We start from the raw sequence: 26,295 nt of genomic DNA on the forward strand, positions 1-26,295 counted from the left end.
TAAACTGATTAAATAAAATTAAAATTAGTAAATTAAAATTTAAAAAAAAACAGTTTTATTGACTGTCACTGTGAGGGCTTAGGCTGGTCAATATAGCCTTTGAAAATATTATGTCTCTAAATTATGGACTGTTTTTACAGCACTCTTCTGTGCTGCTCTCTGATTGATTTTCAATGTAGAGGGTTTTCTACCAAATCCTGATTTTTTTTCTCCATTTCTCTCATGAATTTTGTTTTATTTCCTGTCCTGAATTAATTTCATTTTCCCCATATATTCTATTTATTCTTGTACAATCCCTGAATTTAGCATTCTGATATAATTGTTAATGTTACCTGCCTTACCTTATTTCTATTCTTAATTTGGAACACAAGATATCCTGTGTACTGTCATTCCTTTTTGAATACATAGTCGGATAGCTCTTCTATTTCTAGCTCTTTGCTTCATTATACCAAGCCATTCATACTTTTTCAGCCTGTTCATACTTTTCTTGGATAATGCAAATTAGTTAGAAAAAGGCAGATGCCTCTATCATTCAATACATTGTAGAGAACTTCATGATGTTCAATTTAGTGCAGGATGGTGGTATGTGAGGGACTATAGATCAAGGTAAGGTTACTAGGGCATTGTGGGAGGGAATCCCTAAGGAGTGTCTCTTGACCACTGTAAATCACTCAGTCTGGAATTCTTCCTATGAAAGTCAAAATGTGCAAATTACTACAGAAAGGCCTCAACCACTCTGTTAGCCACTGATGATGCAGTAAAGTCTGACAATGATAGCACAATTCCTCTTGGCCACATGAGTGTGTATTCTGAAGGGTACAAGCTAGTACTTGGAAAATCTGCTCCAGTTATGACTTCGTAGTTCACCCTAAAATTAAGGGTGTTAAGGGAGACAGAGAAGGTGCTTTGTCCTGGCAGCTTCTTCTATTTAAGTCAGGGCAACTTATATTTTCTCCACTTAATTGAACCTGAGAATGGCCTGAACTGTCTTCAATGCATGGCTTAGGGATGGTTTCAATTGGAAAAGGGAGGGAGAAACTGCAGGGGGAAGAGGCAGGCTGCATGTCTCATATTTTGTTCTCCAGGAAGGAAAAGTCCTTGGTGGAAGCCAGCCTTGAATTTGGCTTGGTGTGTCCAGAAACAGAGTATCTTCTGCTGACTGTCAATAAGTTAAGATTACTTTCCTGACCTTCTTCAGTGTCAGCAATGAGTGAAGAGGGTAATGTATCATGGGAAAAAAAATCACCTCTGAACTCAATGAACATGGAAAAATCAGATTACAAATGAATTGAGAAGCAAAGGTATTAGGGAGGAACAGGGGGATGAAGAATGAAGTTACTCATCATAAACATTTTGCTCTGCTTTAATTTCATGCAATTATTGTTTCATGGAATGTTTATATTTATTGCTTGAGATTTCTGTATATGTATATACTGAAGTTTGATCAAATCTTCTGCCTTTTTTCTCCTCTCTAATTCCCACACTACCACCCACTGGTAATATTTTCATAATTTCATGTGCTCTTTTTTGAAATGTGCAGTGGTGTAGTGTTAGATTATTTAGACTAAGACGGTGATGCCAGTTTTTAGCCATTTTCCTGAAAATGACAAAATTTTATTCTCTTTCCTTATGCTTTTTACATAGTATTTTATTCATTCAAAATATGGCTTTTCTTGTGCTATATTCATATGTACATATCACTGTTCTTTTATCATATGCATTACTGAAACTACCTTCTTTCATTCTTCCTAATAGCAATGTTCTCTTTCTATGCTTACATGATGTATATGTGTGAACACGTGCATTTGTGCTTGTTTTTGTTTGTGTTTGTGTGTAATCAAGAACAATTTGTGCCACTCAAATATTCCCAAATCTGTAGGTTTTTTTTGATGGAAAATGGTAACTACACTCTTAGACAAAACTGACCCTTCCTTTCCCAGATGTTAGAATTTCCAGTATGTCTGAAGGTAGGGATGGAATTTTGTGCCCTACACTCCCCATTTTATGCTGGGATATTGTTCATTAAACCTCTGACTTTCACAGGAACATGCTGAAACACACTCTTTCATTTTTAATTTTATTAATTTATGTCTTTTGTTAATTTTTGTAGTCATTTGCTTGAGTGCTATTTTTTTTTCTATTTTGAGACAAGGTTCCATGTATCTGTGGCTGGCCTCAAACCCACTATGAATCCAAGGATAACCTTGGACTTTTTAATCTTCTTCCTCTGCATTCTGAGTGCTAAGGTTAAAGTTTCATCATCAGAGATATTTTCTATTGCTAGTTATATCTCCAAAATGATAGGTCAATTCATTTATATAAAAATGTTCCCTAAAGTAGCAGGACCTGGTACAATAAATTCATTGTCAGCAAAGGCAGAGGTTTTCTTTCACTGTTCATCCTGGTAAACCCTTCTTCAATTTCCAACCACACCAGGGAGTAATGACTTGAAGTATAGGATATATTCTACGATTTGAAGCATTTGAAGGGTTTGCAACTCTTCCAAAACAGAGATGGGTAGCTCAGATCTAAGATTTGAATTTTGCAACTTACTTACAGCATAATTGGAAAATGGAAGATGATTCTAAGCAAGAACTAGATCTAGTCTAATCTTCACTTTGAAAGGACAACTCTGGTGCTTGTGATGAGAACTGATAATCAATGGACTTTAAGGGAAGAATAATACCATCCTTACTTGGAGTAAAGAAATTTTTTCTGGAAAGGGAAATAAAAAAGAGGTTATAAAAGTTATATATTTTGAAGGTAAAATCAAATTGATTGGCAAACAGATCACACATGTGGTAATAAAAATTAAAATGTCTTTTATAACTAGGCAAAAATTGTGAATTTCAGAGAAAAGTTGGGGAAAAAAGGATCTAAACTGTGACTATATTTAGTAACAGCTTGGGAAAAGTGATAAAATTCAAGACTTTTAGAGGAGTCATAACCTATTCTGAATGGTCCTTTTAAGACTCTGACATTTTAATAAATCAGAATAAGAATATTCCTGCATAGAGAAAAATAGCAAGAAACACAACTCTGGACTCTAAGAATGGACACCTTTGAAGAAACATAATTTTCTTCCAAAGAAATCCTGTGAATCCAATGTAAAATGGAAATTATACTTGTTTTCACTTAGTCTGAGGGATTGCACATTTTTGGTTTGTTTCACTTTACTTTTTTTTAATTTTTTTTTTTTTTACTATTAATTACACTTTATTCATTTTGTATTCCCCCATAAGCTCCTCCCTCTTTACCTCCCAATCCCACCCTCCATCTCATTTCCTCATGCATGCCCCTCCCAAAGTCCACTGATAGGGGAGGTCCTCTTCTCCTTCCTTCTGATCTTAGTCCAACAGATCCCATCAGGAGGGGCTGCATTGTCTTCCTCTGTGGCCTGGTAAGGCTGCTCCCCCCTCAGGGGGAGGTGATCAAAGAGCAGGCCAATCAGTTCATGTCAGAGACAGTCCCTCTTCCCATTACTATGGAACCCACTTAGACACTGAACTGCCATGGGTTACATCTGTGCAAGGGTTCTAGGTTATTTCCATGCATGGTACTTGGTTGGAGTATGAGTCTCTGGAAAGACCCCCGTGTTCAAATTTTCTGGTTCTGTTGCTCTCCTTGTGGAGTTCCTGTCCTCTCCAAATCTTACTCTTTCCCACTTCTTTCATAAGATTCCATGAACTCTGTCCAACAGTTGGTCATAAGTCTCAGCATCTGCTTTAATAGTCTGCAGGGCAGAGCCTTTCAGAGGCCCTCTGTGGCAGGTTCCTATCTTGTTTCCTATTTTTCTTCTTCTTCTTCTTCTTCCTCTTCTTCTTCTTCTTCTTCTTCTTCTTCTTCTTCTTCTTCTTCTTCTTCTTCTTCTTCTTCCTTTTCCTCTTCTTCTTCTTCTTCTGATGTCCAACCTCTTTGCCTTTCAGGATGGGGATTGAGCATTTTAATAAGAGTCCTTCCTCTTGATTAGTTTCTTTAGATGTACAGATTGTAGTAGGTTTATCCTATGTTATATGTCTATATGAGTGAGTATATACCATGTGTGTCTTTCTGCATCTGGGACAGCTCACTCAGGATGATCTTTTCCAGATCCTACCATTTACCTGCAAATTTCATGATTTCCTTATTTTTCATTGCTGAGTAATATTCCACAAAGCCCAAGTGGATCAAAAACCTCAACATAAAACCAGACACATCCAATCAGTTAGAAGAAAAAGTGGGGAAGACCCTAGAATACATTGGTACAGGAGACAACTTCCTGAACAGAACACTAACAGCACAGGCTCTAAGAGCAACAATCAATAAATGGGACCTCATGGAACTGAAAAGCTTCTGTAAAGGAAAGGACACCATCATTAAAACAAAACAAATGCCCACAGATTGGGAAAGAATCTTCACCAACCCTTTATCTGACAGAGGGCTAATATCCAGTATGTATAAAGAACTAAAAAAGCTGAAAAACAACAGACCAAGTAATCCAATTAAAAAATGGGGAACAGAGCTAAACAGAGAATTCTCAATAGAAGATACCAAATGGCCAAAAAATACTTAAAGAAATGCTCAACCTCATTAGCCATCAGGGAAATGCAAATCAAAACGACCCTGAGATTTCACCCATCAGAATGGCCAAGATCAAAAACTCAAGTGACAACACATGCTGGAGAGGTTGTGAAGAAAGGGGAACACTCCTCCACTGCTGGTGGGAATGTAAACTTGTACAACCACTCTGGAAATCAATCTTGCACTTTCTCAGACAACAGGAATAGTGCTTCCTCAAGATCCAGCCATACCACTCCTAGGCATATATCCAAAAGAGGTTCAAGTACACAATAAGTACATTTGCTCAACTGTGTTTGTAGCAGCTTTATTTGTAATAGCCAGAAGCTGGAAACAGCCCAGATGCCCCTCAACTGAAGAAGGGATACAGAAATTGTGGTACATCTCAACTTTACTTCTATTTTGTTTTGTTTTTGACAACCATAGTAAACTCAATCCAGAAAAGGTAGAGCTATAAGAGAGGAAACAACAATTCTATCTGAGGCATGTTGACTTTGAAAGAGATTTAGAAGACAAATAACAGTTAGAGGACACCCTGCCTCTCCTTAGTACTAAACGGCCAGCTCCATAGTGCTCATTATTTCAACACACACACACTAACTCATTTTTTTCTCTCAGATTTAATCTAGATTCTGTTTTCACTATCTCTGATGAGTTTACAGCTCATAATTCTATTTCATGAAACATTTAAGCTCTTCATTCATTGTTGACAGTAGAAAAATTCCTGGTAAGGACTTCAGCTGAGTGAGGCTTGGCAAAATCAAATGCTCTTTTGTAAACCAGGAAATGATGGAGTGTGACGATTTCCTCCAGCACTGCCATACCAAGGTCACCCACATAACATGAGTGAGTCTGCCTGACTCTCTCATTTGGCTCCTTTCTCTAGCTACTTTCTCACTTGAGTCCCTGGTCAAGATCACTCATTTCCAGATTCCCTCCCAGGTGCTATCTTGGACTAAGTGCTTATATTCTATCACCTGACAAACTCATAAATATGGGGAGAATTTTCACTAAATTTCAACAAAACTTAACTAAACATCCTGCCTGTGCTTCTGACCTCCACTGTCTCATGATCCTTTATTCTTTGTTCCCCTTCCCCAACCTGTGATCAATTCTGACAACTCATTGAGCAGTTTCTCTTTACTATGATGCCACAGGACTTCCCTCTCACTTGATCCTGTTACCTCACTTCATACCAGTGCTAGGTGTAATGGAGTGAGCAAAGTCCTCTGAGGTTTAGCCTCTGTTTTTATAGGTTCTCTGTAGAAATCACTTTTATCTACCTGTTTCAATTGTCATCTGAAGCTTACTGCTTAATGATCTCACCCTTTCTTGTTCTTCCTGAGCTCTGGGCTGGCTGGTTCAAGTCTTCACCTGTGTCTCATTCAACCTCTCTCTGTAAAACTCTCCCAATAAAACTACTTCTCTCTCTTGGTATTGCCCTTATATAGCCTCCATTTCTTCTCTTTTCTCCTGAGAGTTGGGCATGCTAACCCTAACCCTAATATATTTTATTCTGTCAAGTCTTTCTCTTATTCATCACCTTTTCTGTGACTTTCAAAGAGAGTGTTTCGATCTATTAACTATCTTTACCTTCATTGTTTGGAATTGAAGGCATGTACCACCATGCCCAGACCTAAGCTTTCCTTTACCTGAAACTTGCTCTATACCAGGTTGGCCTTGAAAACTCTGATCTGCTTAACTCTGTCTCCTGTATTAAAGGTGTGTTTGAATTTCAGGAGGAACATGCAGATCTTTGAGGTCTATGGATGCAGTCATGTTCTAAATTAAAATTCCTGCACAACTTTCTACTTTTTGTTTAAGCTAAATAGTGTACACAGTTTAACTTCTAGGATAGAAACAATTGTCAATCCCACTTAGCAGTCTGAATGTCCTTATTAACATTCATTCAGCTATTGATGCGATGGATGATCCTCCATAGTTGCAGTCCTGATCATCTGTCCTTCAGCAACAGCACATTTCAGCATCAAGGTTTTCCAGACTCTTTTCCTTGAATCCTGCCTTTCATTTGGATTTATTTGATCTTTATTTAAATTGGATCTTTATCAATCATGAGGCAATGTATAGTCTTTTGTCTCCTGTGCATACATAGGCAAACTACCACCACCCTGTTCATTGTAACTCTATAATTTAGAAAAAAAAAACCTAATTTATAGAGATCACCTGTCTCTGCTGGGATTAAAGGCATGGGTTTCCAACACCCTGCTAATTTTTTTAGCTCCAAATTGTTCAAACTTTTAGAGATTTAGAAAACAAATTTGAACTGTGGGAGGAAATAGTTCATCATACATCTTGATCATTCAGTTCAAAGTAACTTATAAAGACTAAAGTTTTCTTTTTAAATAGAATTGGGTATTTTTGTTGTTAGGTATTAAAAACAAAGGTAAGAGATTTAAAATGTTTTAGATAAATTCAAAGGGTACTACAGTTCAAATTTGAACAGGGTGATGGTAGTTCTCACTTTTTAATCCCAGCATTTGGAAGGCACACTCCTATAATCCTCCCCCCCCCCAAAATGATGGTAAAGTTAGTTTGTAGAAAGAAGCGCCCATGTTAGAGGGTGATGTTTAACTGAGTGGCAGAAATATTGACTCAGCCTTTAACAACAGGAAAATCATGAAATTTTTGAGCAAATGGATAGAACTAGAAAATATCATCCTATGTGAGGTAACACAGACCCAGAAAAGCACACATGGTTTATACTCACTTTTTAGTCAGAAGTACAGGATAGACATACTGCAATGCAGAGACCCCAAGCAGGTAACCCAATGGGCATCTTAGACTTCATGTGGGCTCACTAGTTAGGGGAGTGGGGGATATCTCTGACATGGACTGTGTAGTTCACTTCCCCATGATGGGACTACCCTACCAGGCCACAGGGGGAAAGACAGAACTCAGTCCTCATGTGAATAGATGATCTGAGGTTTCTGTATAGGGGGCTTCCCTATTTTCCAGAACAGGGGATGTGAGAAGGAGGTTTGGACTATGATTGAAATTTGAATTTAATTAATTAATGAAAAAAATTTAAAAAACTAAGAATTAGCGATTAATCAAAGAAAGATCTAACAGGTTAGAATATGCCCAACTCTCCTGAGAAGAAAGATTAAAGGGAAGGTACTTAAGGGGCAATGCAGAGAGAGGGGAGGCACTTTTACCCAAAGAGTTTTACAGAGATAGGGGGCAGTTTTATTGGGACACTAATAGGAAAAGGTTGCAGAGAAAGAACACAGGTGAAGACAGCATGATCCAGAGAATGAGATATAACCAGAGATTAAAGCAGATTGCTTGAATTAGTTTAAGGCCAAGCAGATCCATTCAGAGGCAGAGAGAAAAGCATAATTGAATCAGTTAGCTGGGAGACGAGTTTGAGCAAAACCAGCTGGTTGCACCAGCCAGTCCAGAAAACTGAACAAGAAAGGGTGAACTTTTAAGCAGTAAGTCTCAGAGGCTGAATATATTCTAGGCCTAGGTTAGATGATACAGAGGCTAGAAGCTTTCAGAACTACGCCTAGGTGAGCAGACAGAGGCAATAATCCTCTGAGATGACAATTACAACAGGCAGCTATAAGTTTGCTTTATATTCCTCTACTTGCTGTGCTGAGGACCAGTTGCTACCTGTTCACAGGCTAGTTCATTATTTCCTGTTGTTCCCACTTCATTTGTGAACAGTTGGAAGCACACCGGGTCTCTTACTCACAGATGCTGGCTGTTTATTCTTTGAATTTAAAACAATTGTTAACATGAAGGGTCATGGAAATACTTCCAAGGGTTTCTAGGTTTGCTGTCTAGTTAGTTGTTCAATCAGTTTTAAGTGATCTTTTAAAATACTAAATAAACAAAATTTTGTTGTCAGTGCATTTCTATAATTCCATGGGAATAACTTTTACAGTTAAAAATCACTTCACTGTTGATTTTGCTTTACCTCTCTGGGCTAGTTAGGCTATCTGTATACATGTGGAGGTTGTTTAACTTGTGGGTTTGGGGGGACCCCTAACGGTATGTACAGCACTATCTGACTATTTTGCCTGCTCATGAGACCATTTTATTCCTACTGGGTTGCTTCACCCAGCCTTGATATTAGGGTTTGTGCATCCTCTTTTGTTTGTTTGTTTTTCCATTTATTTTTTTCTTTTTACATTTTTATTTATTATTTACTTTATTTCCTGATAGTAGCCCCTCCCTCTTCTCCTCCTGTTTCCCCCATCCCCACTCCCCTACTACTCAGAGAAGGGATACTTCCCCACTCTCCCACTCTAGCACATTATGTTGCTTCAGGACTGAGTGCATCCTCTTCCCCTGTGTCCTAGCCAGGCAGCCCTGCCAGGGGAAAGTGATAAACAGCAGGCAACAGGATCCATGCCAGAGTTAGCACCCCCTGCCCTTATGAGGGACCCATATGAATACCAAGCTGCCGATTGTCTACATGTGTGTATGGGAAGAGGTTCAGTCCATGTATGGTCCTTGGTTGTTGTTTCAGTCTCAACAGGACCCCTTGGTCCAAGGTAGCTAGCTCTGCTTTTCTTCTTGTGGAGCTCCTGTCCACTCCAGGTCTTTCTATCCTTCCCAGCACCCTTCCACAGGACTACCTGTGCTTTGCCCAATGTTTGGCTGTGGGTCTGCATCTGCTCCCATCAGCTGTTGAGTGGAGCCACTCAGAGGACAGCTATCCTAGGCTCCTGTCTGCATAGCAGAGTATTGTTAACAGTGTCAGATGTCTGCTCTCTCCCATGGAGTGGGTCTCAGGTTGAACCAACAAAGGTCAATAGAGAGGACTTTTGTTCCCACTCTAGGGGTCCCAGGTAGGAAAGAGAGGGGGGGGAGAGGGAGAGAGAAGGCTGCCTGGAATTGAGGAGCAACAAGCCATGAGGAGGTGCCCTGAGAACAAAAATGAAGTAGGAGCAGATGGTGTGAGACTAGGTCACAAGGAGCTTGGAGCACATGACTGGGACATATCCAGGAGAGTATACTGATAAGAGGAAATCAATATCAGCCCAGCTGTAGTGCTATAAAGCCTATTAATAAAGGAAATAGGTCTCTACCTCATTATTTGAAAGATAGAGCAGGCAAGAAAAAATATCTTTAATCTAATACCATTCTCTTACTAAGAAGAACAGACAACAGTCATAACTTCATGCACAGAATTTTACTGGAATAGTATGAATCAACAATGAATTAATGAATCAACAGGGGTTCATTGGCCTACGTGTCTGGAGGACATTTTCTTCTCAGGCACTCTCTGAAACAGAAAAAGAAGGAAAGTTATTGAAAAACTGAGACATACCGGAGGTTCCTCAGTTGCTACTGGTACCACATTATTGAAAGAGATGCAAGCCCACATCCTCTTTTGAAACATCTCCTCTTTCCTTCCTCATTTTGTCAGATTTAGTCTTGTCAGAACAATAGAACTAAGTTGCTTCTTTGTAGATGAAAGTAATATATCCTGGAACCTATTAAATCACATGGACTTAAATGGATGGACAATCTAAGAACACTCATACACAAACACACACACACATACACACATATATCACCACCAGCAAAGCATGCAATTGGAAGACCCATGCAGTTGTATGAAGCTATGAGTTTATATAAGAAATGTGTTTTTTGAAATAATAAACCTAGAGGTCAATATAGAATATCAGACATGTAATTTTTAATTTTACAATATATAAACACTCATGTACACAAACTAATATTTGTAAGAGAATTTAAAAAGGATTAAAAGTAGTGGCTTCCAAAGACAAGAATGAAAATTGGGAAAATACATAGCCATAATATTCAGCCATGTTTCCTCCTGGAAAGGCAGATTCTGAGCAACTAGGCTATACACAAATTTAGAATAACTTTTTAAAAGTGTGGACAAGGATTGAGTTGTCTATAAGGAATCACTTAGAGACAAAGGAGCTGTGTCCCTGGTGTGATAGGGCAGAATGTACAGACTTAAGATGAGAGGTCAGTGAGGTTGAACACAGAAGGATGTTGCTTCTGTCTTTCTATAAGCCAAGTCAACTCAACTCATTGAGAGACAGAGAGAGAGAGAGAGAGAGAGAGAGAGAGAGAGAGAGAGAGAGAGATGGAGCTATGTTCTTCAAAGGCGGGAGCCCTGAAGAGAGCTTATCCAGGGTTGTTCTATTGCATCACAGATAGCTTTCCTATCTGAATGCAAAGATTTGAAATGGGGCGAAGGACAATGTCTCATATGCTCCCAGGTAACTCGTTTTCACAATTGATTTGAAAATATAGAAGAGAAAGGATTCATGTTTCAAAGTGTGACTTACGACTGTTATTACTTCTATACTACTAGGATGATCAGCCTCAAAATCATCTTACCTAACCAAACCGATACAGTATTTCATCCGTGAAAAAAGGTTGGGCTATTTTATTTAACAATTTTTTAAAAGTAAGTGATGGGTGTTCTTTGCCAGAAGGAGGAGATTGAGGAGTTTTCTGAACTTCCGCAACAGAGGAGTACTGCCACAGTCTTCTTTGGGGGGCTCCTTTTGGTGCTTTTTCGGGAGTAGAGACACTTTGCTCTGTAGCCAATTGTACTTGATGTTTCTGCTCTTGACTATCCAGTGCATTACCAGCAGTGGCAGAATTCTCTTTATCCTCTCCTACAGATGGTTCCATAAGTTTGCTCTTCTTTTCATTCCCATAAACATCCGAGGAGTCTGAGGCGAGGCTCTGTGTTCCTTTTTGGAGATCTGCATAGGTAGGGCCAAAATATATTAGCACATTATTAAAAGATATCCCTCTTGTTTTCTTTCCTTCATCTGATCACAAAATTCTTTCTCTCAGAACCTGTCTGCCAACTTCTAACTCCCTCTTCCATACATGCTCAGTTTGGGGTTTTATATTCCACAACCCAAAGATTCAGAAGGTTGTGTGTTTGCATTCTTAACACTAATATATGCCACTACATCTGTCACTCAAGGCTCGCGACCCCATTTTATTATGAGTTATCTGCAGAGACAGAAGGGGAGCACTTTAAAAACAAAAACAGATCAACGGCAGGAGGGTTGCCAGTTGTACTTCAGGACACCATTATGAACTCTCTCCATGTACAAGGGGTTCTAGGAACGGTTTCTGAACCCTAAGATGTAATTTGAGTTAGCTGTTCAACACCTTACACTTGCACACTGAAACCCTGAGAGAAATGAATAACAAGGGTGATCTCCACCAAATTCAATAAGTGCATGTTGTCATTTGTTTTTAATCAAAGACAGTTACATAGTAAAAGGGAAGGGAAACAAAAAAATAGAAAAGCCAAATATTTTCCTATCATATACAAGAAGTCCTGTAATTATATACAGAAACACCAAGAAATGAGAAAACCATAGGCTTTCTCACTACCAGAGGAGTCAATGACAAGGCACTTTGGGATTTTGCTCCATCTCCCACTGGTCATTTTTTGGGGGAATCAATTTTTCTTTTTGTTTGTTATGAAAGCTAGGTTTCTCCTTCATTTAGTTTGCTGAACTCAATCCTGTACCCAGCATCAAGGCTGGGCCTTGTCTATTTACATGTTTAGAGAAAGTAGAATTCATTCATTCCTAAGACAAAAAAAACAATATGATAAGATGATACACTAAAATAGGCAATTAAGCAGCAAGCAAAGATGATATATTGGGTTTTGCCTGCTGGGACAAAGAAAGACTCATCATTCTTGACCCCTAGAAATAAAGCATAAGAGGAAAATAATATTCAGATCACAATCTGTGACAGCTCATAGACATCCTACAAGAGAAAGTGACTCGAAGACTCACTCAAACTTTGAAGCATGAGTGAGCTCCAGAGTCAGTCTCCTAGCAGCTCCTGGAGAGACTGGGATGCAAAAGAACATAGAGTTTCCCTGTGCTGTTACCCTCAAATTCAAAACAGAAATAATTTATCCTCCTTGCATATGTGCAAAAAGAACTGCTCCCTTTTCATAGGTATGCTCCAGATTTCAGTTATCTCGAGAATAAATTTCACAAATTTGTTTTTTCTTTCATAAACCTGAGCTCTCTCAGAAGGGAAATCCCATGGTGCACATCATACACTATCAAGAGATATGCTTAAAGCATGTTAAAATTCTGAATGCTGGCTGTATATATTTATATATTATATCATATTATATTATATTATATTATATTATATTATATTATATTTGTATATATTAGGCTCTGATATTTATACTGCAGTGTCTATATCATTACATTTATTCTGTGTTTCTGTAGTTATGAGCTGATCTTGATGTGTTTATCTGTATCATATATCTGGCATCCACTGTGCAGTAAGCATGGCTGCTCCCAATATTTGCTCTGATAATGAGAATATGCTCACAAATCTGACCATTTTCCAAGCCTCTTTACTGCATGCAGAGAATTTTCCTAAACACAAAATGGATCAGCTTAGTCCTCTGCTCAAGCATTTTAAGGTTTTCAGAGAGAATATTTAACGAAATTGCGATGATGTATTCTGAGGACAAAACAATTGTACCTCTATCAGAAATTCTACGGGTCTGTCATTCTTTTTACCCATTTCCATTACTTCTCTCCTGCTTCCTCTTTTTGTCCCATCTTTCTTTTGGAAATCTCTAGCTCCCACCCTGAATTTATTTATACCTTCTGTTGTGCTCTGAGCTGAGCTCAGGGCCAGCAAGACCGCTGTGAGCAGGACCACCAGCATCTTGAAGGAGACTCTGAGCTTTCTCCCAAGTGTGTGCTGAGACATGCATGGCCATTCCTTTTATAAAAGGAAGCCAAACAATGGCATCTTTGAGACTCAATTGGGTGACCTTGCTCCATTATTTCTCCTTCTGGACATTAGCCCTGTAGGGTGGAGTATGGGAGAAGGAAAAATGCCCTAGCTAGGAGTAACTCATAATGTCCTGATGTTGTTAAAGGAAAACTCTTTACAGCCAGGTAGTATTCCCTTGTGTGTATGAACCACATTTTCAGCCCATTCAGTAGATATCTGACATTTGGGTTGTTTTGTTTTCCTAGCTGTTGTGAATACAATGGCAATGAACATGAGGAAGTATCTGAAGACTAGGATGGTGAGTCTTTTGGGCATATGCCAAGGAGTGATATATAGCTCAACCATATGGTAAATTCACTTTTATGTTTTCAGAATTTTCCACCCATTCTTCCATACTGATTGTACTAGGTTGCGTTCCCATCAAAGGAGTGAAAATTTTCCCAGCATCATCTCCTGTATTTGTTGTCATCTCTTTACTTGCTCTTTGCATGATGGTTTAAGATGAAATCTCTAGGTACTTTTAACACTACCTTCTAAGAATGTTGAACACTTTCTTCAATATTTATTAGCCACTTTTATGTCTTCATTTTGACTCCTCTATATACACCCCTTGCTAGTTTTCTTGTGAGCCATTTGCTTTCTTGGTTGAGTGTTTATTTGTATTGAGTTCCTGGTTTATTCTGGATATAATCAGCCATCAGAAGTATAGATGGCAATATTCTTTCCCATCCTGTGGGCTTTAGCTTTACTTGAATGATTATTTTATTTTCCTTAGAGATTTTCAGTTTTATGTGATCATGTTTGCCTTAATTCCTGTATGAATAACCACTTATGAAAGTTCTTTTCTACACTTTATCTTGTAGGATATTCCTATGTTATCTTCTAGTAGACTTAGGATTTCAGGTCATCTATTTGGAGATAATTTTTCTGTGCAGGATGGTAAAGAGATATCTAACTTCATCCTTCTTCATAGGACAGCCACTGCTTCCAGTACCATTTGTTGAAGATGTGGTCTTCCCCACACTGTGTATTTTGACATCTTTGTCATATGGCTATAGCAATGCACACTCGTGTGAGTGTGTGTGTGGGATGTTCTCACATTTTATTCCACTGATCCATGTGTTTGTTTTTGCTACTACCATAGCTTTTAATATTATAACTCTGTTACACGGCTTAAAATAAGACATTGTAATTCCTTAGGATTATTTTTTTCTCTCAGAATACTTTTTAACAATCCAGGGTGTTTTTAGACTCTATATGAATTTTAGAGTTTTGAACTACGTCTATGCTGCAAATTCGGACTTGCCAGTCTTTTGTATATACTGTGCATTGAAAAACAAGATGCAAAGATATAAGGAACAGTAGCTAATCTTGCAATTCTAAAATTATATTAATAGTAGACCTTTCATATGTTCTCTCTTCCTTACTTCCAAACCAGCACAAGGCTGTATTGCTCAGAAGAGGTTTTATCCATTGATTTCCTGAATACAGTTCACCATGAGCTTAAATGGGAGAATTTAACACATGTATCTCATGTGCTCAGGTTATAGTTTAATTCTCAGGGATTTTTTTTTTTATGGCTGCTTCCATCTCCAGAATTTAAATCAATTAATTTACATAAAATTGCCTCCTAGATAAAACAGTGGGATTTGATGCATTTAATTCACTGCCAACACAAACTATGTGGCCCTCTCCCTGCTCACCCTAATCAACCTCACTCCAATATTAAACCACACTAAGGAATAATGACTTGAGAATGAGGTAGGCTCCACATTTTGAAATATTTGGAGGAGTTACACCTCTTCAAATATCGAGGAACAGGTGGTTCTCAGCAGAGCTGAGGTTTGAATTCGCAACTTGCTTTAGGCACAACTGGAAACGGATACCAGATTTTAAGCAAGAACCAGACAATAGTGGAATCTCTACTTGGAAAGGACAACTCTGGCTCATGTGAGGGGGGGAGCTAAGAGATGTAACTGCAGGGAAGAATGGGAGCAGCCCTCCTAGAGACAAGGAAATGTCTCCTGGAAAGGGAACAAAATACAGATTACACGGTGATGTCACCTAGGATAGATTTTGAAGGTAATATCAAATGAAATTGCTAAAAGATCATCCCTATGGTAATAGGAATTAAAATGAAACATAACTGGCTAAATTTGTTTTATTTACACAGAGAAAGTGAAAAATATGGAATCTCAATTTCACCCAAAATGTGACTATATTTGGGAAGAATACTGATGAAAAGTGATAAAACTCTAGACTTTATGGTAACCATAACCTCTTCTAAATGGGCATTGTAAAACTCAGACATTTGACCATGGGCAGAAGAGGGAAGGACATACATACAGGGGAACAACAGGAAATACTACTCTGGAATCTACACAGGGAGGACTCTAAAAGAGACAGAACTTTCTTGTAAAGTAATCCTGTCATGTGTGCTTAAAACCCATGTGAAAAAGACACTGTTTTCCTCCACGTAGTCTGTATGATTGCATCTTTCTCTTTGTATCATTGTACTGACTGGGTTTTTGTTTTGTTTTTTTTTTTTTTTTTTTTTGTTGGTTTTGGTTTCCTGCAGCCATAGTAAACTAATAGAGAAAAGGGCAGGGCTGTGATGGGAGGAAATTAATAATTCTGTCTGAGGCATGTTGCCTTTGAAATAGGCTTAGGAGACAAATGACAGAGGACTTCCCATGCTGTTAGTGCTAAATGCCACCTCCACAGTGCTCATTGTTTCAACACCACACACCCTAACTCCATTTTCTCTTTTATTTTTTCTCTAGATTATATTTTCATTATCTCAAATGAGGTCACAGCTCGCTTTTCTCTTTTATGGTACATTTAGCTCTTCACTCATTGGTGACAGTAGAATATCCTGGTAAGGACTTGAGTTTAGTAACACTTGGCAGACTCAAATGCTCTTTTGTGAGCCAGGAAATGATGGAGTGTGATGATTTCCTCCAGCACTGCCACATTCAAGGTCACCCACATAACATGAGCAAGTCTGCCTGGCTCTCTCTTCCTGTCTTCTCTCTAGCCTACTTTCTGACCTGAAGATCTCCTATGTTCCCCTTGGCTAGACCACTCATCCCCAGCTTCCCTCCCATGGACTATCTTGTACAAAGTGCTTATGTTCTGTCCTCTGAGAAACTCCTAAACATGCACATAATTTTCAGTAAATTTCAACAAATTTTCCTAAAACATCCTGCCTGTGTAGCTATCCTCTTCTATTCTCATGAACTTAGGATTCATTGTTCTTATTCCCCACTTGTGGTCAATTCTAATAACTCATTGAGAAGTTTCTCTTCACTGTGAAGCCATCAGGTGTCGGCTTGCCCCTCACATGAGTTAGCTCATAGCAAAGCATTGCGTGCCCAGCTAGCAGCAAAACATGCCATGACAAATCTGAGTCTTCAAAGAAAGCAGAGACTTCCACTTCAATAGGGCCCCCCTCTCAGGGGTTCAGGTGGCAGAAGGCTCACTTCAGACCCCGTGCTGGGTGGAACTGGAGTGAGCAATGTCCTCTGAGGTTTGGCCTCTGCTAACATTGGTTCTCTCCTCTCTGTGGAGAGGACTTTTCACCCCCTATTCACAGGCTGGTTTCTTATCCTCTTTACTCCCACTGCTTTTACAGACAGCTGGGAACACACTGGATTTCTGACTCTCAGCTATTAGCCTTTAGTCCTTGGATTTAGGGACATGTTATTACGTAGAGTTGTGGAAAATCTTCCCAAGAGTTTTTGGGTTAGCTCTCTATTTGACCAATCAGATTTAGGTGATATTTTAAATACTCAAGAAACAAGATTCAGTTGCCAGTACTTTCCACAATTCAATGGTTTTAACTTTTAAAATAATAACTAAAAAAAAAAAATCACCTTTCTGTAGTTTGTGTTTTTACCTGATTTTACTAAAGGGAAATACATATTTCATCTTCAATTGCATAAATTACAAAATTAAAATCTCAGTTTCTGATGAAAATATAAATTAATTTTTCTCAGACAGGAGAAAAAATGAAAGACATAAAACACAGTTACACAAATATAGATGAATTCTTTATGTAAATTACTAAATACTAATTTTAAGTGAATAAAAGTAACTAGGATTTAAAAGAATTAAAACTTTAAAAGCATGTAATCTTGTCTAAATCAAGATGTGTTTCTTTTTGTTTGAAGTTTGAACAGTCAAAAATTAAAGAATATTTAGGTACATAATGATGCAAATATGACATGTAACTAGAAAGTATAAAGACAGGAAATGAGGTATAAATTCATAGAAAATATAACTTTTCATAAGAAAAAGAAATAATTCCAGCAAATACCAATATGTGAACTAAACAAAATAAGAAAGCTGGAGCTTCAACAGACATTTGACATATTTTGCAAAATGGTCACTGATTTGTGGGGCAAGAGACATTCATTCCAGAGAATGGTTTTATTTTATTCACTGTTGGCAATGATAAAAGGCCTAAATAAGAGGTAGAGCTGAACGACAATTGACATAATCATGTGTTGTGTATTGAGAACCAGGAAACTATAAATACAGTTTTTATTTACTCAGATGAGGGGAGGAGTTAGAGTCATTTCGAAGCCTCTCTAGCTCTACCTGAACTCTAGGTGACTTGTTCAACTCAGCTGTTCTGGCCCAAAATCCACTCTCAACTGACAGATTCAAACTGGCTTCTCTTAGCTTCTAACTAAATTGCTCTGGTGACCTCCAGCGAACTCTGGCAATATGTTTTAAACTTTTGGTTCATTTTCATTCTTGGCTTATTTCTGACTTCACGGATATCTCTGTAACCTGTCTCTGCTTAAAATGTCTCAGTTTAAAACTCTAGGGGGAAGAAAATAACCTCATTAAATCAAATCTCCTTTCTTCCTTTCTACTCTGAGGTAGCTTCTCTTTCCTGTACTGTACTCATGAGAATTGGGTGTATTCCTTGTCTGACTCATTCTGTCAAATATTTTTTTGATCCATCACTTTCTCTGCCCCTTGTATTTGTATTTTCCCTACTATATTGGGCTCTTTTTCCTACCTTGCTATACAACATCTATCTCTTAAACCTCACAAACACTGGGTAGGAGAGACAGAAGGTTAAAGGGAAAGGAGCCATCAATATTGTTAGAATACTTTCTGCTGATTAGGAGCATTGAGTTCTCAGGGTTAATTCAGATCTTCCTTGTCAGCATATCTCTAACCAGCAACCAGAGATCTACTGAACAGCAAAGAGCAACAGCAGGAGGAACAAAGAGCAACTAGCAACAGCACAAATAGCAGCAGGGGAAGAAACAGCTGCTGTCTTACTTATGGTTCTGTCATTATTCTACCCTCAGAAGAGTCCCCAGAATTTCAAACATAAACTATGCACAGCTGGCAAAATCATACACCTAATAGAGCATGAGACAAATTTTAGGTAGCTGCTGTGCGCAATCTGAAGCAGGCCCATATGCTACCCCTGAGATCAAGACAAAAACATTACCATAACATTTCTACATGTTTTTTTTAAAAAAAACCAACATTCTACTAAGGCTCCTCAATTAGACATAACTTTCAAACATAGCTGCTTTCTTTTCTAAATGAACCTTACCTTCATTGTCTAGCCATAACATATTGTAATCAGAATGTGTCTGTATTCCACTGGATCACAAGGACCTAGACAGCCTTTGGATGTGTTCCCTTGTCAAAGCAACCATGTTCTTGGTTGAAAATTTTTCTACATCTTCTCCATATCTGTTTAAGCTAAAAAAAAAAAAAAAATACACACACTTTAATGATTACAGCAGAAACAATTATCAATCTCATTAATGGAACAGTCCATATGATAATCTGTTGATGTGATGATCCCTCATAATTGCGGTCCTCATCATCTGTCCTTCTGAAAAATGTCCATTTCATCATCAAGGTTTTCCAGTCTACCAGTCTGCTGAATAATATGTCTTATTTTTTCTTTTTTTTTCCATTGGCCAGTTTGTTGAGCTGTTCCCATGCAGCGGGATCAGTTATCTGTATTTTCACTATTGCTGTCTCTCTGCATCTCTTCTTTTTGAGTTGTGTCTTTCATGCGCAAGGTTCTTTATTCAGATTGTATCTTTATCACTTTTGATGGAAAGCATGGCCTTTCATCACCTGTGGAAATAAAAGCAAAACTTCTTCTCCAACATAACCCATTACCTGACTTCCGTTCTCATGCTAAAACATCTTTAAAGTATACAAGTTGATGTAAGTCAGCAAATGTTTTCTATTATTATTGTTGTTGTTGTTGTTTATTCATTGAGAATCCCAGTTGTAATACCCTCTCCCCTCCTTACATTCCCAACATCCCTCCCTTTGCATCCCCTATTCCTCTTCCCTAGTCCAAAAATAGCAGAAATTCTCCTCCCCTACTGTTGGACCCTAGCCTAACAGTTAACATCAGGATTGCCTGGATCATCTTCCTCTGTGGGTTGGCTAGTTGCCCACTGCCTAAAAGTAAAGTTCAAGTGGATCAAAGATCTCAACATAAAAGCAGATACACTAAATATGTTAAAAGAAAAAGTGGGGAAGAGCTTTGAATACATTGGCACAGGATATAACTTCCTGAACAGAACAGCAACAGCCAAACTCTAAGATCAACATCAATAAATGGGACCTCCTGAAAAATAAAAAGCTCTGTAAAGCAAAGGACACGGTCAACAGAACAAAACAACAGTCTACAGACTGGGAAAAGTTCTTCACAAACCCACATCTGACAGAGGGCTAACATACAGAATATAAGTCACTCAAGAAATTAAACACCAATAAGCAAAATATTCCAATTAAAAAACGAGATACACAGTAGATGTTTTCTAAAATCCAATGTTATCTCCATTTTCTGTTTATCAAAGTAGAATTAGATTTTTATGAATCCATTTATATCAAAAGCCAGCTTTTCTTCCCCTTTAAAGTAGATCTAGACACTTAGGTGTTTTCATTCCATGCCTAGCTCCAAGTCAGTGACTTGGCCTCTGACCCATTTAAACACAGAAACGATCAAACAATATCACTTAAGATGTCAACACGCAGTGTCAGTTAACATAGGTACACTTTGTTTGGGATTGAAAGAATATTAATCTGAGCTCCCCATTGTTGCAGTAGAGGTCTTCCCCATAGGGTGATGGCCATACCTGCCCCATAAGACTTCAATATTCCAATGTGACCTTCTGGTTCCACACATTAAATTTGGCTTACACTTTTTTCTTTACTTGGGATAATGTTCCTATCCCTACAAACTATATGAATTTCTAGATTCTTATGACAGTATCGGTATAGGTATATCAGCTTCTGTGCACACATTCAGTTTCACTGTTATTTCATTTTCATTTTGGTCTCTGGTCATTGATGACATTGTGCCTAACATCTTCTGTCTTTCCAAATCCTCCTCGTTTTTCCTATTGGAGAAGTTTTGCCTTTGTCATATTGAAGCAGTAAAAGCCGTTTAATCCTATCTCTCACTTTAAACTGCGTATTTTCTTATCACAACCCACAATCTCAATTTCTCCCCAGAAGTCTCCCACATTAGGGATTTTCCTGTATTTAAAGAATAATCTCATAGGTAGTTTCCCATTGGTAAGGAATTCTCCAAACATGTTTTAGTAATCTTCATTCATTACTCCGGTGGCTACCCTTACCACACCCTCTACAAATCATAGAAGCCTGAGGTCTCCTAGAAAAGTCTCTAGAAATGACTTCTCTACAATATCTTTTCAAACGACCCCACCTCTCACAGTTAGAAGAATGAAAATTATGATCTCTTTGATTATTGGTTATTGCTTGCTCATTTACACAATCATTAGGGTCAATATAACCAATCATTCTAATCTATTCATCCACAGGTGCTGATCAAGCTTTGAAAGGTCTAAAAACATCCTTTACACTCTGCATTTGCATTGTCAAAAGCATAAGTTTCAATTAACACCTATATCGCCTCCCTTTCTTATATTGCCCTGTTTACAACAAACATTAATCTATGTAGGAAAGCAATAAAAGTCTCTGTGGAGCTTTACATAAGCTTTTTGAATGACAGAGACATGTTGCTTGTTCTTCTACCTTATCCCAGGCTCTTAAACTACTAACGTATATTGTATAATAAGAGTCATTAAATTACATCTGCTTTCATAAATCAGCATATTAACATTCACCTAACAAGTGAATCTTCACAATATCAACATCATCATATGTGTTATGATTGTCCATGATTGCAGGTTCTTCTCACAACCTTGTCAGCCATTGTAATTAAGAACCAGCTTCCAAGAGAGCTGCTACTAAATCTTTCCAGTCTTCCAGAATAATCCTATTTTTGTAGCCCAGTTATTTAACACCTGTTTCAGATAGGGTCAGTGTATTCCCTCAATTACTATCGATTCATTAAAATGATTTCAATGCTTTCTGGCAGTATTATGTAGGTACCTGGGGAAGAGAGTGGGGGTGGTCACCTTTCTCCAGTTTCATTAAGAGGTAGCACTGTAGGTTCATGGGGATCTCTATTGTGATCCTCAATTTCAATTAGGTAGCAGAGGTTCACAATTAAGCAGTTCCTGCTGTCTTACCTTGCCTCTCTTGTCTTTCCAGGCTTCATACTATATAACTACATTTTTCTTGTAGTATGGTTATTTTTTTCAATCATTTTCCAGAAGAGATATATAAAGATTGCAAAAAAAGATGAAATTGAGGAGGAGCATACTCCAGCCGTCACAGTTGCAATAAGTATTGCAATGGCTTTTTCAAGTTACATTTCTATCCCTTCAAATCCTACCCTTGCTCTTAAGGGATCTGACGTGGAAATTTCCATATTTAAATGCAAGAAAAGTCTGTCTATATAATTAAAATCATCTTTTGGGGAATCTTAGGGTGATCTGCTGTTTTAGAGGCTCTTATAAGTCTTGAGTCTCTCAAGTCTCAGAGTTTCCAGCTGAATTCAAAGAACTGAGGCTCTTCTGGACATTATCCGGGTGAATTTGTCCTCCTGAACTTTCTGCTGGATATCGTCTGCTTTATGCAACATTGGTGGGCTTTCTTTTCATCCAGTCACATTGGGTCTAACTTCCAACCACATTGGGTATGAGATATGTTTTTATTTATATGAGAGTAAGAGATGAGATCCATATCCTCAAACTAATTGAGGCAATTAGTTTGTTTTATTCTTATGGATCTTTTTCTTTCTATCACTCTGTTTTTATTCATTTCTAGCTTGTTCTTTCTGCAACCTTTCTCTGTAAAGCTGTTCCAGAAACAAACAAACAAATAAAAAACCTCTCAGTAAAAAAAAAAAAAAAAAAAAAATCTCTGTAAAACAAACAAACAAACCCTATTCTCTCTCCCCCACTGCTCTTAAGTAGCCTCTCTTTTCTGTTCTATTCTTATGAGAGTTGGGTTCATCATATCTCCAACTCATTCTGTCAAATCTTTCTTTGCTTCATCAATTTTTCAGCCCCTCAAATAGACATCACTTTTAAACGTGGCTATTTTCTTCTATAAACTAACCGTACCTTCATTATTTTGGGTAAAGGTGTGTGCTAAGGGTCCATCAGTATTTGAGCTAAATCATATTGTAATCCAGATTGGCTCTGCATTCTAAACATATCACAAAGACATAGCTGTACTTTGGTGTGATCCCCTGCCAGGGAAGCCATGTTGACAGATTAATATTCCTTTACAAAACCAAATCTCCATTTTCCAGCACTTATTAGCTGTGAGTAGTTCCTTGGCTTGGAGTGGGACCCCATATTCACCTTGCCTCTCTTGCTTGCATCTTGGTTGACTGCTTCCAAACTGTTCTTTTCAGGTGTTAACCAAGTCAAATAATAGACTTTTTAAGAAATGACACACTGACAACCTACACAGAAAGCCCAAATACTGGGCTAAAGTCTCAAGGAGAAGTCAGATTAGAATGATACCATTCCGCAATGGGCATGAGATCATTCATTTGGAATTCAATGTCATCATTCTTCTAAACCTCCTTAATAAGGACCTATTTCCTCCATCACAGTGTTAGAGAAAACTCAAGAGCCTACTAAAAGGTGTTTGATGTCCTGCTCACACTGGCCTTCCTGGCCCTGGATCGGATCCGGGACCAAAGGAAGGTATGACAGTGTGAGTGTGATAGTGAAGGGGCACTGCAGTGCAGAAAGGGAATGGATACTGGAAGGCAGTTTGGTGAAGTACTAATTTTAATATGTATCCTCATGATTCTGTTAATTGCCTGTGTTTGTTCTAACCTCTCCCCTTTTTGCATCTAATCTTATTTATTGAGATCCTCTTCTTTTAGTTTTGCCAAACTTTTTTCAACCTGGTTAATCTTTTCAAGGACAGAATCTTTGTTTCAATGATGCTTTGTAATTTTCCTTTCTAGTTCATTAATTTCAAGTCATGTTTTTATCATCTCTTCCAATCTACATTTTTGAGGGTATTGTTTGTTTTTGTTTTTTCATGGCCTTCAGGCAAATAATTAAGTTTTAAATTTTAGGCCTCTCAAATTAGATGTACTTTGTTTTAGGACCAATGAAATGAGATCCACATAGACTTTATAGGAAAGCAGTTTATTGGATGAAGATGAAAAGAGAGGGAGAGAAGGAGAGAGGAAGTCATGATGGGGGAATGGAATGGGCACGGAGATGAGGAAAGGGGAGAGCAAGAGTAAGAGGGCAACAGGTTAAGAGGGCAAGAGGGCAAGAGAGCTACAAAGTGGTGGGTTGATCCTTTTAAAAAGCAACTTAACTATGCCTGCCAGGTGTGGTTTCCTGGTGGGTGATACATGATGACATCATAGGTGGCTAGGCAACCCAAAGGCAGGCTGCCTAAATACTAACATTCCTCCCTTGGGCTGCTTCTCATGCAAGGCAATTTAAAATATATAAATTTAGGTTCATTGGAAGCAGCTCTTGGTTTACATTCAAGGGAGGAAGAGAGAAAGAGAGAGAAAATAATATCAACACAATGTCCAGATTACATAGTCAAGAGGAGAGGAAGCCCCTGCCCTGGACATTTCAGGGCAGAGAGTTGCCAATAGAGAGTTACCAGCCATAAAAGAGAGAAGGTAGGGTCTGAGGAATGCTGGGAGAACCAGGATCTACTTGCCTTGGGCCTGAAGCATACCATTCCAGCCTTTTGTTAGTAATAAATGAATAAAGGGCAGAGATTCTCTTCTAGCTACTTCCTGCTGACACTGGGGGTGCTATAGAGAGGTCAAAAGCCTGAAATGCTGAAGAACAGGCTGTTTCATTGCGTTCCAGGGTCAATGAGAACATCCATATCTGGGGGAAAAGTGCAGATACAGCTTGACAGAAGTCTATGAGCTCAGACAGAAACACCTGCAGTAGCTGCGTTGGCACTGTTGTGGTTGTAGGAAACACCTGGGTCTGGCAGGATACTGAAACATATATCTAGGCAAAGGTTATGGAGAAAGTTTCTTTAGGTGTACATTTAAAACTCTTTGGAGAGCAAACAGAGGTGGGAAGTTTCCATCAAAGAGACTTGAACATGGGAACCTCCATTTTCCCGAGGGAACCTCCATTTACCCAATCACTGGCAGTACTTACAGACACTTTGCTTTCCATCTGTCATCTAAGGAATTTGAGCCAAGTTTGGTTACAGAGATGCATAAGATTAGGGGCGCTTAAAGTGGGCACTAGGTATAGAAATCTGAAATTCTCCAGAAGATGTCCCAGAGGAGAATCTGGAGGAAGGGACAAATGGACTATTCCCAGTGTGTAAGTAGGAGTCAGTGACTTGTTAAGGCTTCCCAAGAGCAAGGTATGATAGATTGGTACAATCTGTTCCAACAGCTTGTCAGGATTGGCCAGAGACCAAGGGCACAGTTACCCATAGCAGACGTGGTTTACCTATTGCTAGGATTTGGGGAGAGAAGCAATAGGGTGAGGGAGAGAAACTGTGACTGTAGAGGCTAAATCTTACCCAAGGAAGAAGACAGTTCTAGATGAACGGTTTGGAGGTAGGTTGGCAAGAGCTGTAGAAAGCATTTCGCCAACCAAAAGTGAAGACTCAACAAATGGCTGGTGTTGGTATACAAATGTAGCAATAGGTAACCACGAATTGATACCAACCATAAGGGAAGTCTCTCCATTCAGCTGATATAGGATATAGGATTGTAGCAATCAAGGAGCCAGGATAGGGAAGTCTCAAATCCAGGGAAAGGGGAGGAATCCCACTCTCTGAGATAGGCAATAGGTGCAGTACTTATATGGAGGACAATTGACCTGAGAGGTGGATTCCAGTGGATTTCCCGCAGCTTACAAGAATTACTTTTAAGTTTTACAAAGGAGAAAAACCTTTAGACACGTTAGCCTCCTGATTGAAATTTGCAGTGAAATATACATTATGGAAAATAGCAGTAGACATACACATTTGTGTTAACAGCATAAGCATTCTTTAAGTTGAGCTCTGAAAAGGCAGAAGCCTTTTGTGATGTAGAAGGGACAAAAGTTCACTTGATCTTAACATTTACTATGTTACACATTGTGAAAATTTAAAGGAGAGTTAAAATCTTGAGCTTGGAATCAGAATAGTGGGTGTTATAGTGGAATGTTTTTGTATTAGAGTTTGATTAATAAATCAGAGCTCTGTTGATAAAGTTCAAAGCTCTGGACAGTTAATATAAGAGTAGCATAACAAAGGAGGAAATATTAAGCATTTTTAACTATTTAGGATACCTTAAATCACCTTCGACCTTGCAACCATTTTACCAAACTTAAAACACTTTTTCAACCCTCAAACATTAATAGCTTGTGATTACCAGCCTTAAAATACTTTCTTAGACCCCCATACATCTATAGCTTGTATTTACCCACCGTAAAACACTTTCTCAGACCCTCAAACCTTTGTAAGTTGTATATACCAACCATAAAAAATTTTCATAGACCCACAAACAATATTTTTCTTAGGCCTTTTTATCGAGTTATTTACCATGAGACATAGATGAGTCTGCTATGAACATTAATTGTCCTT

The 26,295-nt window shown here is 38.3% G+C and overlaps 1 protein-coding gene across 1 annotated transcript; it reads right to left on the minus strand.

Annotated features, from left to right (window-relative positions):
* Positions 1–10,908: 10,908 nt before the first annotated feature.
* On the minus strand, positions 10,909–13,248 carry LOC110564022 (salivary acidic proline-rich phosphoprotein 1/2-like). Its single transcript, XM_021661296.1, has 2 exons — positions 13,185–13,248; positions 10,909–11,282 (listed from the first exon to the last, which is right to left on the minus strand). Exons 1-2 carry the CDS (start codon positions 13,246–13,248, stop codon positions 10,909–10,911), a joined length of 438 nt encoding a protein of 145 aa, XP_021516971.1.
* Positions 13,249–26,295: the final 13,047 nt, after the last annotated feature.

Source organism: Meriones unguiculatus, chromosome 5 (genome assembly GCF_030254825.1).
Source record: "Meriones unguiculatus strain TT.TT164.6M chromosome 5, Bangor_MerUng_6.1, whole genome shotgun sequence".
Taxonomy (NCBI): Eukaryota; Metazoa; Chordata; class Mammalia; order Rodentia; family Muridae; genus Meriones; species Meriones unguiculatus.

What these genes read in the sequence shown, in the direction of transcription:
- LOC110564022 (XM_021661296.1), bottom strand. Translation starts at nt 13,248, where the DNA reads ATGCTGGTGGTCCTGCTCACAGCGGTCTTGCTGGCCCTGAGCTCAGCT. An exon ending in AGCTCAGAGCACAACAGAAG is followed by an intron (nt 11,283 to 13,184) that starts GTATAAATAAAT and finishes CTACCTATGCAG; the next exon opens with ATCTCCAAAAAGGAACACAG.